This window comes from Anguilla rostrata, chromosome 19 (genome assembly GCF_018555375.3).
Source record: "Anguilla rostrata isolate EN2019 chromosome 19, ASM1855537v3, whole genome shotgun sequence".
In the NCBI taxonomy this organism is placed as follows: domain Eukaryota; kingdom Metazoa; phylum Chordata; class Actinopteri; order Anguilliformes; family Anguillidae; genus Anguilla; species Anguilla rostrata.
Window position 1 is genome coordinate 12,409,453 of NC_057951.1, and position 16,463 is coordinate 12,425,915.

The following is a 16,463-nucleotide window of genomic DNA, read 5'->3' on the forward strand; positions in this document are numbered from 1 at the left end:
GATCTCTTGTATTCTGTTACTTATTCCAGTTGCCCTCTAAAAACTAAATATCACCTTCTTTCCCTCCACCCTGTCCCCACACTCAAGCAGATCTGTAAGCCTTGCTTCTACTCCTAGTCTCTGTAACCCTGTAAACATTACCCTTCTTTCTTGCTCATACTTCCTGCATTCAATCAGGACATGCTCCACTGTTTCTGATTCCTGGCACTGATCGCAATATCCAGTTGGATGTTTTCCTATAATAAATAGTGTGCTATTCAAGTTGCTGTGACCAATTCTTAATCTACTTATGATTACTTGCTCTCTTCTATCGGTTCCACTGTTTCTTACCGTTCCTACTTTATTTTGTATTTTATATAAATGTCTTCCTTTTGTTTCACTATCCCAATGTTGTTGCCATTGTTTGATTACTCCCCTCCAAACGATGCTTTTCCCCTCTGATTTTGAAAGTTTAACATTAAGGTCCACATACTCTCTCCTAACCGCCTCCTTCGCCAACTTATCTGCTTTTTCATTTCCCTGGATTCCTGAATGTGCTGGTACCCACATGAACTTTATGTTTTTCCCTTGATTAGTTATCCTTGAATTATTAAACAACAGTTCATATAATATGTCTTGGTGATTACTTCCTGATCCTGTTTTAATGCTTGACAATGCTGATACAGAGTCACTACAGATGAGTAGATTATTTGCCGTCACTCCTTCCACCCACTCTAATCCTAACAGAACTGCAATTAGCTCAACAGCATAAATGCTCAAATAATCTGACATTCTCTTACTGATTCCAGTCTGGTGACTGGGAATCACCACTGCAGCCCCTGTCACCTCTGTTATTGGATCCTTTGACCCATCTGTAAAAATCTGTAAATAGTCATTGTAATTCCTGTCCCTATGCATGTAATATTCCTGAACTAAATCTGCTGTTTTATTTCTGTGCTTTATATTCAATAGTTCCATGTCCACATAAGCATTTTGCAACATCCAGACTGGTCTCACAGGCCACAACACAGTTGGACAAAATTCAATTTCATGAATTTGCATTTGTTCTACAATGTCCTTGCCTACCCATCCAAAACTTGTTTTTTGTGCTTTTTCCCTCTCCCAACTAGCCTCCAATACCCTCTTAGTTGGATGACTTTCTGTCCTTCTTGTAGTTCCATTCCCTCCTATCTCCTCCCATTTTCTTTATCATTCCCCAAACTTCTCCTATCTGAGTGGTGTTCCCAATTGACCCACAGAACTTCCTCCAATATGACCTCTTTGTCTATCTTATCGTTTTCTTAACCATTGCCTGTGCTTTTTTTGTACTGGACCAAATGCTGAAAATTATGGGATCTTTTGACCAGTTTAAATGCCTTGTTCCTACTCTTTACTGCTTGTTTGCACTTATCATCCCACCAAGGTACTAATTGTTCCGCGGTCTTATTCTTCTTCTTCCGTTTTAATGTCTCGTTCCCCTCAACTCCCACCCGAGTCGGGATCCACAAAAACTCGCTGATTCTAAATGTCAACCGAGGTTTACAATATTTTACATAGTATGTCCTCTGAATGAATGGAATGAATGGACTGCATTTATATAGCGCTTTTATCCAAAGCGCTTTACAATTGATGCCTCTCATTCGCCTCTCTGCAACTAGACAAGATTTTAAACTTAACAGTGCTGCACTTGAGTCTGAACGAACTTCTTGTCTTACTGGATGTATTTCCTCTACCCACTGCAGTGCATCATAAACAGTTCTAAAACTCTTTTTCGAAAGCTTTGTTTTTTGAAAACTTCATTCACGAGTTGTGGGTTCCACATACAACTTAATTTTTCAAGCGAATTTTCTCAAATCTTTCGCACTTTTTCTTAGACACTCGCTTACAGGCATTGCAACGTTTTTTAAAACGTGGATCTTCTCATTCGAATTGTAATTTTTCAAAAAATCACTAGATGGAGTCACGGTGCTATTATGAATTCGGCGTGTTGGAAAGAGCGAACACACCCCCCCCCCCCCCCCCCCTTACGCCAAAAGTTTTGGGTTTGATTTTGGCCATAGCGCATTTGTGAATTGCATCTTTATTAACCCTGAAACATTTCGAAAGAAATGTTACAAACATATATTGGGCTATTATTTAATTACATTTAATTATGTAAATCTACTTCGGTACCCTTCTTCCCAAGAGGAGCTACCAGCCCCCGCTACTCTACCATCACAGAATAAAGGCTTTCACGCAACTCTCCCTTTAGTTCACAGGTAGGGGATCATTTTTAAAGATCACATATTTGCGTTCACTTAAAAGGAAAAAAAAGGAAAAAACACGCTCAATGTCCAATGACAGATGGAGGATATTAAGAGGTGGTATGGGGACATTTTTTCTATTTATAAGGGAATTAATTCAGGTGTCTGGCAGCATTGTTTCGCAGGCCAAGGTTGTAGTAACTTTACAGCATTGAGCTACTTATGACAGGTGTTCTATTTGCGTGTCGGCATTTGAGACGATGCAGAGACGCACGGTTTGTGTTTGCATCCTGTTTCATCTGTCCACCAACAATGTCCGTTCGATCGCATAGGAAGGACTGTGTCGCAACAGAGACAACCTCTCTCATTTTATCAGATGGATGAGCTCTGTGTCTTTACACACGGACCTAGCCTTCTGTTCATTTGAATTCGGACATTGCCGTCTAGCAGAATAAACAGACCGCACACAAAGCAGTCGCTGTAGCAGCCCTCCGCCCCTTCCGAGGTCAAGTCGACCTGTCTCACCACGCCGGAACATCCTGCCTAATTTAATTTAAATGATGCGCAGCAAACGCACACGAATCCCAGTGTTTTTCTCTAGATATTCCTCGGGTTTATTGGAACAGTTTGGTGTATCTCTGTGTTTAAGACGTTTCCAAACAAGACAAAAGTGTGCATGTGTTTTTTGTTTTAAACCCACTAATGGAACAGGTTTGAGTCATAATCGCTTGGCTAATAATCTAGAGATTTATATTTTACTACTACATTTATGTGTTTCTCTTCCGGGCGATGTTGCATATAACAAATATAATGTATGACGCTTATAGAAACGCAAAAGTGCTTATCGAAGAGCGTTCTTCCAGTTGCGCGTCACAACTTTCTTGTGAGCGACGATAATATATTATTCTTCACCTAACAAGCTTTAATAAAGAGCGTGGGTAGCACGAGAATTCATAATCTTGAAAGTCCTTACAAGATCAAAATTCAGTCCCATCTGAGGCAAAGGTAGAATGACGTTATTTGAAAATTTGCCCAACATCCTTAATGAATAACTTAACGAGAGGAGAATCAAGTGTGCGTCCAGCTGTTTCCTGTTGAAAACGTCAATGTAATGTGGATAAATGCTGGGGATTTTCTTCGTGAATCCGTTTCCAGCTGCCCAAACCTCACTTCACCGAAACGATGCTGCGCTATGGAGCATAGACGGAATATTGAGGTGTGAATCTCAGCATCTTCTGCGCGGGATTTTTAATGCCTTGAAATAAATTCATATTTCTTGGGGTTTGACAGAAGGATACCCGTGGGGATGTCTAACGGTTATATCTTTCAGTGGTTATGCCATGTCTTCAAGGTAACTTTACTGATTTGTACACTTTAATATTGATAGTTTTCCCGGCAATATTTTTAGCATTATTTCATAACTTTTATACTGAGTAATTACAATATTTGTGCGAAATAGTTTGTAAATATGTGCATAACGCAACATTTTCTGCAGAAATATCCCTGTGCTTTGTCATACCGATCACATTATACTATAAATGTTTTGTTTCTCATTAATTGTGGTTTTGAAGAACCAGGGGCAGACATGTATTCTGTATGTATGCAGAATATGTAGTCGTGTGTGTGTGCGTAAATGTATGAACACTCACAGTTTTAGGGTGTAATTGTGTATAGACAGTTGTTTAGCTACAGTATGTGCTGTAGAAACTGATATGCTGGTTGCATTTAGGAGCACGTTGGCAGAGGCGTGAGCTCCTAAGTATAAACCTCTCTCGGATGCTCCATACTTTTTAAGTTCAACTTTCAAACTCGCTTCAGTTTGACTGCAAAAATGGAACAGGCGAAAATAATAATGAGCTTTTCAAAGACCTTTTTTAAAAATGCTTTTTAATGTCAGTGGCTCCCCGCTGCGCCCTTGGAAAATTTGGAGACGAAGAGCTCCCAAATGATGTAGAACCTAGATGCTCTCTATTGTGTTAATTTGACCGGTGGTTCATCCCCTAGTAGCCCAGATCGGCGGCTTCGCCGTTTTCCCTTTCTGGTTGAGGGCGGCTGGATCCGCTGCTCCTGCATCTTGTGAAAAAGTAATCTGGTCCTGTTCAACAAGCACGTGTCTAATTTCTTTCCTTTGTTGCGACAAAGAGAGGTGGAGGGCGCATTTGTCAGTGAAGAAGCACATTCTCCTTTATGCGTTAGTCAGAAGTTACTGTATAATGGTAAGCATTAGCTTCCCAATACTTGCTTCAAATGAGGTTAATTTGGAAGACAAATTTTCACATATTTTATTTATTTTACTCAATGTTCGGTCTATAAACCATGTATAAGATCCTGTGACGTCTTGGACTTTTTATTTCATAAATTTGCAAATACTGTCTTAACATTGCATTGCAAAAACGTTTATGCGTGCGCGGTGCGTGCGTGTTTGTGCGCGCGCGTGTTTGGTGACAGTTAGCGGTAGTGGCTAGTTCTTGCATTTATCTGTGAGCCTTTCCATCGATGTTGCTGTTAAGGAGTAATCCGCTGTCGTTGCGTCTGCTATAAGCACCTGCTTATCCGAGTGATCCCTGAGCTTTAAGAGATGTTCTCCATTTAACAGAGAGGACTCATTGTAGCCAGGGGAATTAGATGAATGAATAGTGAACGTACTTGATAGGGCAGCTAAGACTGTTGCTGATTAACATGAGGATGGGGAAATTGGGGGTGGATGAGAGTATGGCACCAAAGCTGCCATTACCTGGGCTCCACTCTGCACACGTGCGATGGCCAACAGTCTCCTTCTCCTATTGATTGGTTTAAGACGTACTGCCTCACTCCCTTTTCCGATTGGTTGAGATGTGCATCACATCTCTATATCTCGCTCTCCCATTGGCTAGTGTACGGTGTGTTGCGTGTCTGACAGGCTGTCCTTTCTTGCAGTGTAAGATGGGCTGCTGCTGGTATAGCCACACCCTCTCCCTGGTATTCTGCATCCTTACCCTGTCCCCGGTGGTGAAGGCGGGACCTGAGACCCTCTGTGGGGCGGAGCTGGTGGACACTCTGCAGTTTGTGTGCGGCGACAGAGGTTTCTATGTCAGTAAGTGCACTGATTATTTATTCATAAAGCAGCACTGCTGCCCCCTCTCTCCCCCCCTCCATCCTCCCTCCTCTCTCTCTCTCTCTCTCTCTCCAGTTCCCCTGCTAATGGACTCCTTCATAAATAAAAAAACAGCTGATTTTTTTTTTTTTTTTGCCTTTCATTTCCCTGTTCTGTGTCTTTGGCTGAGTGTGAGGCTGGGTGTAGAGTTACTGAATTGGGCTGCTGCTCGTTTCTCCCTGTCCACAGTGGCCAGGCACTGAGACATGCTGGGGCCTCATTTGGGCTGCTGAGGGTGAAATTACTCTGTGTGTGTGTATGTGCGTGTGTGTGTATGTGTGTGCGTGTGTGCGTGTGTATGTGCGTGTGTGTGTATGTGTGTGCGTGCATGTGCATGTGAGTGTGTGTGTGCGTGTATGTGCATGTGAGTGTGTGCGTGTGTGAAAGTGTGCGTGTGAGTGTGTGTGTGTGTGTTCGTGCGTGTGTGTGTGTGCGTGTATGTGCGTGTGAGTGTGTACGTGTGAGTGTGTATGTGCATGTGTGTGTGTGTGTGTGTGCGTGTATGTGCGTGTGTGTGTGTGTGTGTGTGTGTGTGAGTGTGTGTGTGGGTTCATATCCAAGTGCTAAATGTGCGTTATGTTGATGGAGGGTGGCTGCTGTCCCCTCAAATGCGAAGTTGGCGGGGAGGGAGGAGGAAAGCTGTCAGTTTCTCCACTGCACTGGAGAAGCTGCTCAAAAAAAGATCATTCAGTGAGGATCCCACATCAAAAGAGCTCAGATCTCAGCCGTGCACCTTACACCTGGAGCAAGAGAGCGCCCAGGGCTTCTCATTCAATGGCTCAACATCACACCTGATCAGGGTCTGAAAAACTCAGAAAGCTCATAGACATCCCTGTCTGTCAATAACCCCCCCCCCCCCCCCCACTGCAATACTCCATGCCCCGCCTCCTGACCTGGCTCATGCCCCTGCACGCTGTTTTTTTTCTTCATCACATTAGTTTTGGTGATCTTTCCAAGTAAAAACCCAACGGAAAATGTTTTTTATTTGCTTGAAATCTCAGTGCGCCAAGACCCGATTATGGACTCCGGACTTGACGCCGTGGTGCATTGTGGTGCCGTTTCAGTCCAGACCTTGCGCTAGTACCCCCCCCCCCCCCGTGCTGTCCTGGATAAGTGATCACACGGCTTGCGTGAAACTTCTGTCGCATTGCGTTGCTTTCTACTAATTGTGTTAGAAACCCATCTGTGCTGATGGACTGACCTCCAGCTGCAGACAGGAAATTACCCCCGTCTGTCAGGAAGGGTGACTGGTCATGGTATCAGGCACTGGGGGCGGGGGGTCACTTTCTGATGGGGTTGGGGGGAAGACCCTGCCCTCTCCATTGAAACATGAATCCGCTGATGTGTTGGATTGCATAATTATGCCCCTGGGGGGGAGGGCAGCGCAAGTCCCTCTCTTGTGTGAAAAAAAGGCATTGTTCAAAGACTGAGCAGCGCTCAAACCAGCTGACCTGTCAGAATTACGTCCAGCTGGAACTCACCCGTACAGAAACAGTGAAACAGGACTGGAAGCCTACAATGTTAGCTGAATGACTCTGCACTGGTTGTGTGAGGCACTGTAGACACACAGTATGTTCTCTAGGATATATCTATTCCACAGTTTGAGTGCCCTGCTCCCCCCCCCCCCACCCTTCCAGACCAGCGTACACGCAACATTGTAAATGCCACATTAAGTTATTTCATTTATTTCATTGGTAACATGGAAAAGCTTACTGGAGCTTTGTTGCTTGTCATCAAATGCATGGAGTCAGATCTCCTGGAAAAGTCACTGGAATTCTACACCTGTCTGTTTCTCTGTCTGTCTGTCTCTGTCTCTCTCTGTCTGTCTGTCTGTCAGTCTCTGTCTGTCTGTCTCTCTCTCTCTCTGTCCCCTCTCTCTCCCTCTCTCTGTCTCTCTCCCCCTCCCTCTCTCTGTCTGTCTCTCTCTCTCTCTCCCTCTCTCTGTCTCTGTCTCTCTCCCCCTCCCTCTCTCTGTCTGTCTCTCTCTCTCTCTGTCTGTCTCTCTCTCTCTCTCTCTGTCTCTCCCTCTCTCTCAGGTAACCCCTCCCTCCTTCCCCCCCCCCTCAGGTAGGAGCCCAGGCTACGGCTCGACCTCCCGCCGGTCGCACGGCCGCGGCGGCATCGTGGATGAGTGCTGCTTCCAGAGCTGCGAGCTGCGGCGGCTGGAGATGTACTGCGCTCCCGCCAAGCCGGGCAAGGCCGCGCGCTCCGTCCGCGCCCAGCGGCACGCCCACGCGCCCAAGGGCCCCAAGGTGAGGGGCGCTCAGACTCACTGCACCCTGCTTCGTTTGACGATGGCTCCTACAGGGTCACGGGATTGTCCGTCTTAAGCTCTCAGTAAACAATGATACCCTGTCACCAGGTTTCAGCCATGTCACTAAGCCAGCATGGGTCTTCTTCTGTGCTTTTTTACAGAAACACATTTCCTGTAGCAGTTCTCCGTCGTGTAAGGTATGCACTACCCCTCTGAAGAGGTGAAGCTGCATGCTCCTAGCATGCACCAGCATCAGTATGTTAATCTTTTTTTCAGGAATATTTTGCTATTGGAACAAAATGTGACAAAAAAATGATACTCGGTCCTCTGGCATAATATCTTTGTCACAATATTTAATGTCTTTCAAACTGTACCTTTTCATGCAAAATGAAGCCAGTGGGCAGGCAAGCAATAATATGCAAGAATGTTACACTGCTTGATTCCTGCCCAGGTGAACAGTTAAACTTGCAAAGGGAACTTAGCTTAGGACCAACGATTAAACACTGTAATATTACAGATCACAAAATGTACCCTAACAAAGTGTATTATTATTATTAGTTGCTGTAGTAGAAGTAGTATTAGTATTAGTAATAGTAACAGTAGTAGTAGTGGTAATAGTAATAGTAATAGTAACAGTAGTAGTAGTACTAGCAGTAGTAGTGGTAATAGTAGTAGTAGCAGTAGCAGTAGCAGTAGCAGTTGTAGTAGCAGTAGCAGTAGCAGTAGCAGTAGCAGTAGCAGTAGCAGTTGTAGTAGCAGTAGCAGTAGCAGTAGCAGTAGCAGTAGCAGTAGCAGTTGTAGTAGCAGTAGCGGTCTCAATCTCAATCGCAATCTCAGTATCAGTAGCAGTAGTATATTAAAGTATACAAAGCTGATGCTCTAAGCCTCTGAGAGTCTTCCTGCTCTGTTTCAGGAGGCGCACCAGAAGAACTCCAGCCGGGGAAACGCGGGCAGCAGGAACTATCGGATATAAGGGAGAGCAACGAGAGACGCACAGTCAGACAACGAGGACGGACAGGTGGACTTAGGAAGGGGGTGTGGCCTCAGCTGGTTCTGTTGTTGAGCTGCTGGCTGGTGGGAGAAGACTCGAATTGAGAGAGATGATTTAAACCCTGCAACAGGGCGAGAGGGAATTTTCTGGGGATTTTACACAACACTGTATCGTACAAACTGGGAAACAACTAGGGGCCCTTAACCGTGTGTGCCCCAGGCTGTACCTGTCCAAAATGCCAAACTAGTGTTGCTGCTGAAACATGAGATATCGGGTGTATTTGTGACCTCCCTGTGGAGATATAGCACCCCCCCCCGCCCACCCCCCCACCCCCCAATGTGGCACAGAGCTTCCTGTGTGACCCTGTTGCAGTCGTCTCGCCTGACGAGATGAATTTAGCTTGAAGGCGAAAGTGATGCACAGTACATATCTAATGCTTGCATCTGCATCAAATGGCCAAGTTGTACCCTGACTGAGTGCAGCATTGGTCAGCTTGCACTATATTAAGCAAGCAAAATTCACCCTGTTTTTTTTTTTTTTGTTTGTTTGGTTTTTTTTGTACAATTACCCATCATTCCTCATGAAAATTCTTATGGTTCCCAGTCATAATTCCATGTGGAATTCTCCTTCTCCTTCTCAATGGAAATGCTTCCCAATGGTTTCTGATTAAAAATTAGGACTGTGTTTGGAGGGACATAGATTACTACAGATGATTCATAGAATAGCTAAGCATCCCCCCCCCCCCCACCAAAGCTCAATGGCAGTATAGCTATCACTGCTCTAATGGCAGAATAGAGGTTGGCTGAACCAATAATAACGATGCTGTTAGAGAGGTGTGAACCAAGTGAACATTCTGTATTGTGCGTGTGCTTCAGACGTTTTCCATTCATAAAATAATGAAGGTGCTCCATTTTGTGCTAGTTAGGCAACACGGCATAATGCTTGCACGGATGGTGGCCCGCAGGACCTGGAGTCGATTAGCCCTGCTATACACCATATACTGCCGGCCAGCTGCATGTGGTGTACAGGTCACAAGTGTTCATATGCTGTAGCTATCTGTAATCCCATTGGCCAAGTGATGTTATCGATGTTTGCGTGGAGCATGCCTCCGGGTTTGGTTGAGAGGGCAGACAGACTACTGACATGCACTGTCCAGTTGTGCCTAGCAAGCTCTGTGAGCCAATATATAAACACTGACCTGCCTGCCAGATAGACTTTCTGGACTGTTTGTTTACTGCGTGAGTGAGAAACCCCTTTTTTTAAACCATATTTGTACATTCCTATTTTCCAAGAATGTATTGTTCGCTCATTAACAATCAACAATTGCAAAAGGGGGGAATTAAGTGAACAAACCTTTTTTAAAAAAGCGTTTTTCAAAAGCTTAAAGAGCCTTTGTGTGCGTTTACGCAGGGTTTATAACCTCGGTTAGAATGTTAGCAGGATATCACAGGAAACTGGAAAGAACAGTCTGTGTTTTTGGGTGCTCAGCTCTGGGGAGAGGGCACACAGTGTCTCCTGGGGACTCCAGGGGGTCCGACCTGAAGACAGATATCAGCGTGGAGCCGTGGTAATGACTGTAACCAGATCCCAGGGTTCCTGGGAATAGCCACCCAGAGACAGATGGGTAATGATTAATTCAGTTTGGCCTGGCCTGTTCTGTTCTGTTAGCATTGGGAGGAACCTTTGCTTTTTTGGACCGCACGATTTTTCATCAGGAAAATGAGAGGGGGGGGGGGGGAGGGGATAAAGAGAAATGCTGTTAAATTGCACGGCAAAAGGTCTGCACGTACACACACCGCCCAGAACACGGTGTTCACCTCAAACAAACACATAAGCGCTGCACGCGCTCCAGAAGCCAGGGCGCGCAGACCCACGTTCGGCTGTGTAGAGCGCGCGCGCGCCGTGTGCGGGTTCATACATTGCGAGATAATCCCTGTTCTGAGAATTGCCGCGGTCGCGTCGGTCCGCCCCGGTTTCAGAATGTTTGTCCTGGTTTTGCTCAATCTCCAATACCGGGAAGCACGTGAAGCCAAGGCGACCTGGAGAACCCACCGTGAGGCTATATAAAATAGCACGCGATCACGAATCGCTGTGTAAACATCGCATCGTCCCCGTCTGTATCTCGTCACTGTCGCTTCACGTCACATTCCTCGTCGATAACATCATCGTTACGTCATCACATCACGTTGCGCCGCACTATCCACACCTCGACTGTATATAACCCAACTAGTGTACTCCGACGGAATTTATTTTATCATGCATTGTTCTACTGTCATTCATTATATGTGATAGTATCATATAGCAAAAAATCATGTGCAGAAATTTTACCCCGTATAATGGTGCTATATAGTGTGTTATATGCAAGGGCTGGCTAAAGTTCTGAAAAAATGAGATGCTGGATGCTTTTGCACAGATTTGTGGCTGTGACTGTTAATAGTTTTTAAAAAATTTTTTTTCTTATTTGTAAACTATTTCAATCAGCTATTTGTGAGTCAGCAGATGTTTCAAATCTGAATCGATTTTTTGGAATCACATCTGATGTGGTCCCACAAAGGTTCATTGTTTTTCAGTTTTTTCTACTGTTTGTAATGTAAATTATTATAATTATCATTGTTAGGCCTATTATTATTATTATTCAAGTTTTTGATCCCTATGCCAAATGACTTGACAAACGAGAACTGTGAAGTTTTATTTCCCATTATTATTTAGATATTCAAAGTCCTTGTGCACTTTTGTCTATACCTGCAACACATTTACTGCATGAATCAGAAATCCCAAGTTTTGACTTAATTGTACATAATGTGCACATGCACAATGTCGCATGTTCTGCTACATCTGTTTGCCATGAAAGGCTTGGCTGGCTGGACTCTACTCACCAGTCACCCCTGCCAACGAAAGAACAATAAAGACTCGCTTTCCGAAATCGTTTCCCATGATCCCAGCACGTTGTTCTGCAAAGTGCCAGCAAAGCACTGTAAAATGACCTGTTATTCATTACATCACAGTATTCAAGATCAGTGCTGGGTAAGGAGCTGGTCTTGTGACCGAAAGGTCATAGGTTCTATTCCCAGGTAGGACACTGCCGTTGTACCCGTGAGCAACTTAACTGCCATTGCTTCAGTATATATCCAGCTGTATAAATGGATGTTATGTAAATGCTATGTAACAAGTTGTGTAAGTCGCTCTGGATAAGAGCATCTGCTAAATGCCTGTAATGTAATATAATGTAATGTCTATTTACAAGTGCTTTGTGATCAATCAGATTATTACTACTGTCAAAGTCATTGATCATTTTAATGAAAGTTTTTGAAATGTTTGTGCGTGTGTGTGTGTGTGTATGAGAGAGAGAGAAAGAGAGGTGGGAGGGAGGGAGAGGGGACGGAAAGAAAAGACAGGAAGGAACGCTTAAGTGCCCAGTCAATGGTCATTAATAAATCGATGCTGCAACTAAAACCAGAGAGGTGGAGAAAAAAAATTGGATGCGGCTCTATCTTTCCCTACTGAGCATGCTCACTGAGGCCTTTCAGTGTGAGGGAGTGAACTGTGGCGTTCAGAGGAGCTGTCACAAGCTTTCGCGTCGGTCTGATATGTCCTCCCCCTTTCTTCGCCCATTCACATCCTGCCTGAGTGATTGGATCCAAGTCAAATCCATTATCGTTTGAGCCTCACCCTGGCCCCTGGGGTACGCCACTGTTAAAAAGCAATGTGAGTAGGTGACTGGAAAAAAATTTCACGGTGTTCAGCCAACAGTAACAGAACTGTATTTTATCAACTGGTGTTTCTCTTCAGAGCTGGGCAGTGCACCACATACAGGAAGTTCAGTATCGTTGCTCTCTTGTGCTGACACATGCTACCGTCTGATTCAGAGGCCTGCTCAATACTTTATCACTGTGGGAAACTACCGTTGTTACACATAGCACTGTCTTCCTGCGAGATGTCAGGATGTTAAGATTTTTAACACGAGTCTGTTCGGTTATGCAGATTGAGCAGATCTTTTATAAATGTAAAACAGTTTACAATGGTTTTTGAAGTAGGGGTGCAGTGGATTTTTGGAGAAACGATCCTCTGCGGGTCCTCTGCCTGGGACAGTTCTGCTGTTTTCTGAGATCAGGTCATATGAGGACACACTCGGTTCCTGGACCTGGCTAGGAAATGGATGCTCTGGGCTTTTGCTGATTGGGTGCACCGTTGTCTTTATAACGACCTTGTGGTCTTCCTTAGTGCTCTCCGCTTTCACAGTTTTTTTTTCTCTCTCCATGGTTTGTTAGAGAGCTAAGGAGAAGCTGGAAGATCCTTTTTTTTTTTTTATTACTACTGAATGTTTGCTTTCGCTGACTGGCCCGAAACACATAGCAGCTAGGAATCTATTCCCACAGGCTGTGCTCTGTCCACACGAAGAGCTCAGTGCGCATCATTGAAGGAACAGTACAGTAGAAGGATGGATTCCTGACCATTATATCTCGCTGTTCAAGCTGCTAAAGCTTGGAGACTGACTGTGTTGTAATACCGCTGGCTTTGCCACGTTGGGCTTCCATTAGCTCTGTTTTTGGTCAGAGCTGCCAGAATGGTGGTGACATGGGTAGAATACGAGGGGCTGAACTTTTTTTGGGGGGGGGGGGGCATGGGGTAACACAGGGATCAGCATGCCTCTCAGCATGATCATATCCCTCTCTATGTCTCTCTCTCTCTCTCTATCTCTCTTTTGTCCTCTTTCTCATCTCTGTTTCCCCCCTCTCTGTTTCCTCTCTCCCTGCCCCTCCCTCCTCCCCCCCGTAGTGGAAATTCACAGAGTGCTGATTGTGACGGGAGATCATGCTGTCTCGGCTGGGGGCTTCGGGGGCCTATGATGTCAGTGCCATGTTTTCCTTGGAGAGAGTCTCTCTCTCTTTCTCTTCGGCTGCATTGTTCCTGGAAACTGTGGTCTGCTCTCTCCAGGCAACCGAAGGAAGCCTGCCGTCCCAGCCCCCAACCCCCACGGGCTCGGCCAATCAGAGGGAAGCGCTCTTGTGACGCGTCGTACCCTCAGGAACTGTCTCTCGAGGAAGGAGGTGAGCTGTTGTCTGGCTCCTGTCGCCTGAGGGGAAGAGCGGTCTCAACAGAGTCCTCTCCTTTTCAGAGGTGCCAACAAGGGAAAGAGATGAAAATGATTTTGGTCCCTGTTTGTAGAGTAGTTATTATAGGGATGTTCTTTAAACAGGACCATACACGCATAGCACCAACATTGCGTTTCTGAGTAGCCTACTAAACAGGGAGGCTATGGACGCTCATCACTGGATAAAGTAAATTATGGACAAGGGTCAGTCCTGCAGAGTGTAAGGGCAGTTTGTATTGCAGGATAGTCACTGCTCATAAGCAAAGTGTCAGTACTACAGAGGACTAGTAACTAGTGAAAAAGGACTCTCTGCGCCGGGGTTTTCAACCCTTGCCCTCAGCATCCCCATGAATGCAGGTTTTCAGCCTAAACTTAATTACAATTGCTGAACCCTAAAGAGCTGCTAATTGTTTTTGCTTAGATGTCTAATGAGGGATGCTTTACCCTCTGAATCCCATATTATGTGAGAAACAGATAGTAAAGAATGAATATTGTCTGTAAATTTAAGGACTTTTAATTTTTTAAAAATGAGTCCTTAGAGAACTACGCTTTCATTTTTGCTGTGAGCTGTGACCGATCATTCCCTTTGAAAGGGTGCGTTTTGTACTGATTAAATTAAGAAATCAGTAAGGCTTGTGAAATGCTGAAGGGGTAGACACCTGGTCATTAAAACTAAACCACTTGCGAGACATGCAGAGTTGGAAGAGAAAACAAATGAAACAACTCTGTTTCAGCAGAGAAGTGTGAAACGCAAACACATGTTTTCAATATCCTTAATTAACCAATTAAGGGCGTTGAAGCCAGTCTCTGGTTTCCAGCCATTGGCAGTAATGAAAGTCAGCATTTTTGTTCAGAGAACAAGGGAGAGAAACGTGGACGTGTTGCAGTTTATCTTGCACTAACAGACACAGAATGTTTGGAAGTGATAGGGGGGGGGGAAATGAATGAAAGCCAGGGAGAATGCTGGGAAATTATGTACTTGGACCGGATATCCTGCATGTTTACGGAGCAGAATTCAACAAGATGCACAGAACAAGGTAAGAGCAGCTACGAGAAACCATGGAGATATGAATGATATGAACTATGAATGCAAAAAAATGCAAAAAAGCAAAGCAACAGAGGAGACGAGAGAAGAACATAGAAAGAGAGAGAGAGATAGAGAAAAGCTAATAAAGAAAGGGGAGGCGGAGGAGTGGGAGAGAGCGAGGGAAGAGGGAGGTTAGAATAACAGTGCTGGGGTTGTGTGAGCTCAGCGGAGCCGCTGTGGAGCTCCGGAGCTCCCGGCGTCTCGGTCCAGCCCTGCCGCAGCAGCGGGCGCTCCAAAACAAATGCCTGGAGCATAATGAGGGGGTCGGCCCTCCAGCCGAAACCACCGCGGCCCGGCCCAGCTCCAGGAGTCTGGTTCCCCCCCCCCCACACCCCCGGCTCCGCACGGGGACGCATCCCGGGAGGGCTACTGCGGGTCCACAGGGCCTCTAAGGGCCTCTCCCCTTCTTCACTACAGGGCCTCCGAGTCCAGCTCCCTGGGTAATGTCTACAGAGCAAACGGCAGTGGCTCCGGGGGAAACGCAGGTACGTTTCCTCACACCTGTGCACACCTGTATCCATGGAGACGCACACACACACGCATACTGTCACCTTGCACCTGAACACACACCTGTCTCACAGGTAATCACATCTGAGAGCTTTCACCACTCCAGAGGCAGTTCTGTATCATGATTGCTGAAAATACAATGAAACACAGAAACCTTGTGTTTGAGACTTAGATATAAATTTATCTTAGGTATAGATTATTCTATATTTACTATAGATGTAGCTCACTTGATTTTATCTCTGCCCATGTGCTTTTAACAACAGTATTGACTATAGAAAACACCAAAGCAATGTTTTGTGTACATATTGTGTGTGTATATATATATATATATATATGTCTCTCGCAGTGGATATAGATACATTTTCTAGACGATATACTGTAGAATTAGTTCATTCAGTATTTATGGCAGATGGCAGCCCTAATGGCATTTTCTCCAAGTGTAACTCAGCCATTATAAACTACATACAGCTGACTCAGTAATTGGTAAATGATGTGGTTCCGTGGCTTTATCTAATCCTGCAGGGCGCTCGATGGACTCAGCGCTATTTACCATAGATTCCGCTCATTCAACATCGACACTGATAAGTCAGTGTTTAACTGCAGATACGGATAGGAAGCTTCCTGTAGCTACAGACAGAACAATATTTGCTTATAGTCCAGCTACTATGGTCTGAAGGGACCGTCTAATGAATCTTTGGCAGTGGGGGTGGGGGGAGGGCGGGTGGGGGCAGGAAGGACTTGTGAAACCAGCGTTTGGAGCTGCTTGTTCCTCTCAGAAGCGCCCAGACCACAGCGCAGCGCTGTGGGAGCCCAATCTCCCCCCCCCCCCCATGACGTCAGCGAGGATGCAGGTCTCTTCAGGCAAAGTTCAGCAGGTTCAGAGCCACACAGGGTGTGTTGCAGTGCCTCCTGGAGGTGCCCGGGGGAATTGCAGGCCAGTCAGTCTGGCGGACGCAGCCTGCGGCCTGTGTTTGCTCTCGCTTGTCCTTGGCACCCAATCAGAGAACCGCTTGTCGATGCTTCCAGGAAGCTACTGCAAGAGCTCTGGCAGGCCAGGGGGGTGGACGGCGGCAGGGGGCGGGGGGGCGGTCGGCCATTGGAGGTTTCTGGAAGCGTGTCCATTCTAAGCGGGGGAAAGACTGCTCTGGCCTCCAGAACCCCTAGTGTTTGGTCACAG

The 16,463-nt window shown here is 45.6% G+C and overlaps 1 protein-coding gene across 3 annotated transcripts; it reads left to right on the forward strand.

The window, feature by feature from the left end:
• Positions 1-2,782: 2,782 nt before the first annotated feature.
• On the forward strand, positions 2,783-14,625 carry LOC135246104 (insulin-like growth factor I, adult form). 3 transcript variants are annotated; one of them, XM_064319623.1, is made up of 5 exons: positions 2,783-3,438; positions 5,139-5,295; positions 7,423-7,607; positions 7,771-7,864; positions 8,523-14,625. In XM_064319623.1, exons 1-4 carry the CDS (start codon positions 3,334-3,336, stop codon positions 7,831-7,833), a joined length of 510 nt encoding a protein of 169 aa, XP_064175693.1. In that variant the 5' UTR covers positions 2,783-3,333; the 3' UTR covers positions 7,834-7,864; positions 8,523-14,625. The 3 variants fall into 3 exon arrangements, with proteins under 3 accessions (XP_064175693.1, XP_064175692.1, XP_064175695.1); XM_064319622.1 differs by having other exon boundaries at positions 2,800-3,438; positions 7,771-7,806; XM_064319625.1 differs by having other exon boundaries at positions 2,821-3,573; positions 7,771-7,806.
• Positions 14,626-16,463: the final 1,838 nt, after the last annotated feature.

What these genes read in the sequence shown, in the direction of transcription:
- LOC135246104 (XM_064319622.1), top strand. Translation starts at nt 3,334, where the DNA reads ATGTGGATAAATGCTGGGGATTTTCTTCGTGAATCCGTTTCCAGCTGC. An exon ending in ACGCGCCCAAGGGCCCCAAG is followed by an intron (nt 7,608 to 7,770) that starts GTGAGGGGCGCT and finishes GCTTTTTTACAG; the next exon opens with AAACACATTTCCTGTAGCAG. An exon ending in GCAGTTCTCCGTCGTGTAAG is followed by an intron (nt 7,807 to 8,522) that starts GTATGCACTACC and finishes GCTCTGTTTCAG; the next exon opens with GAGGCGCACCAGAAGAACTC.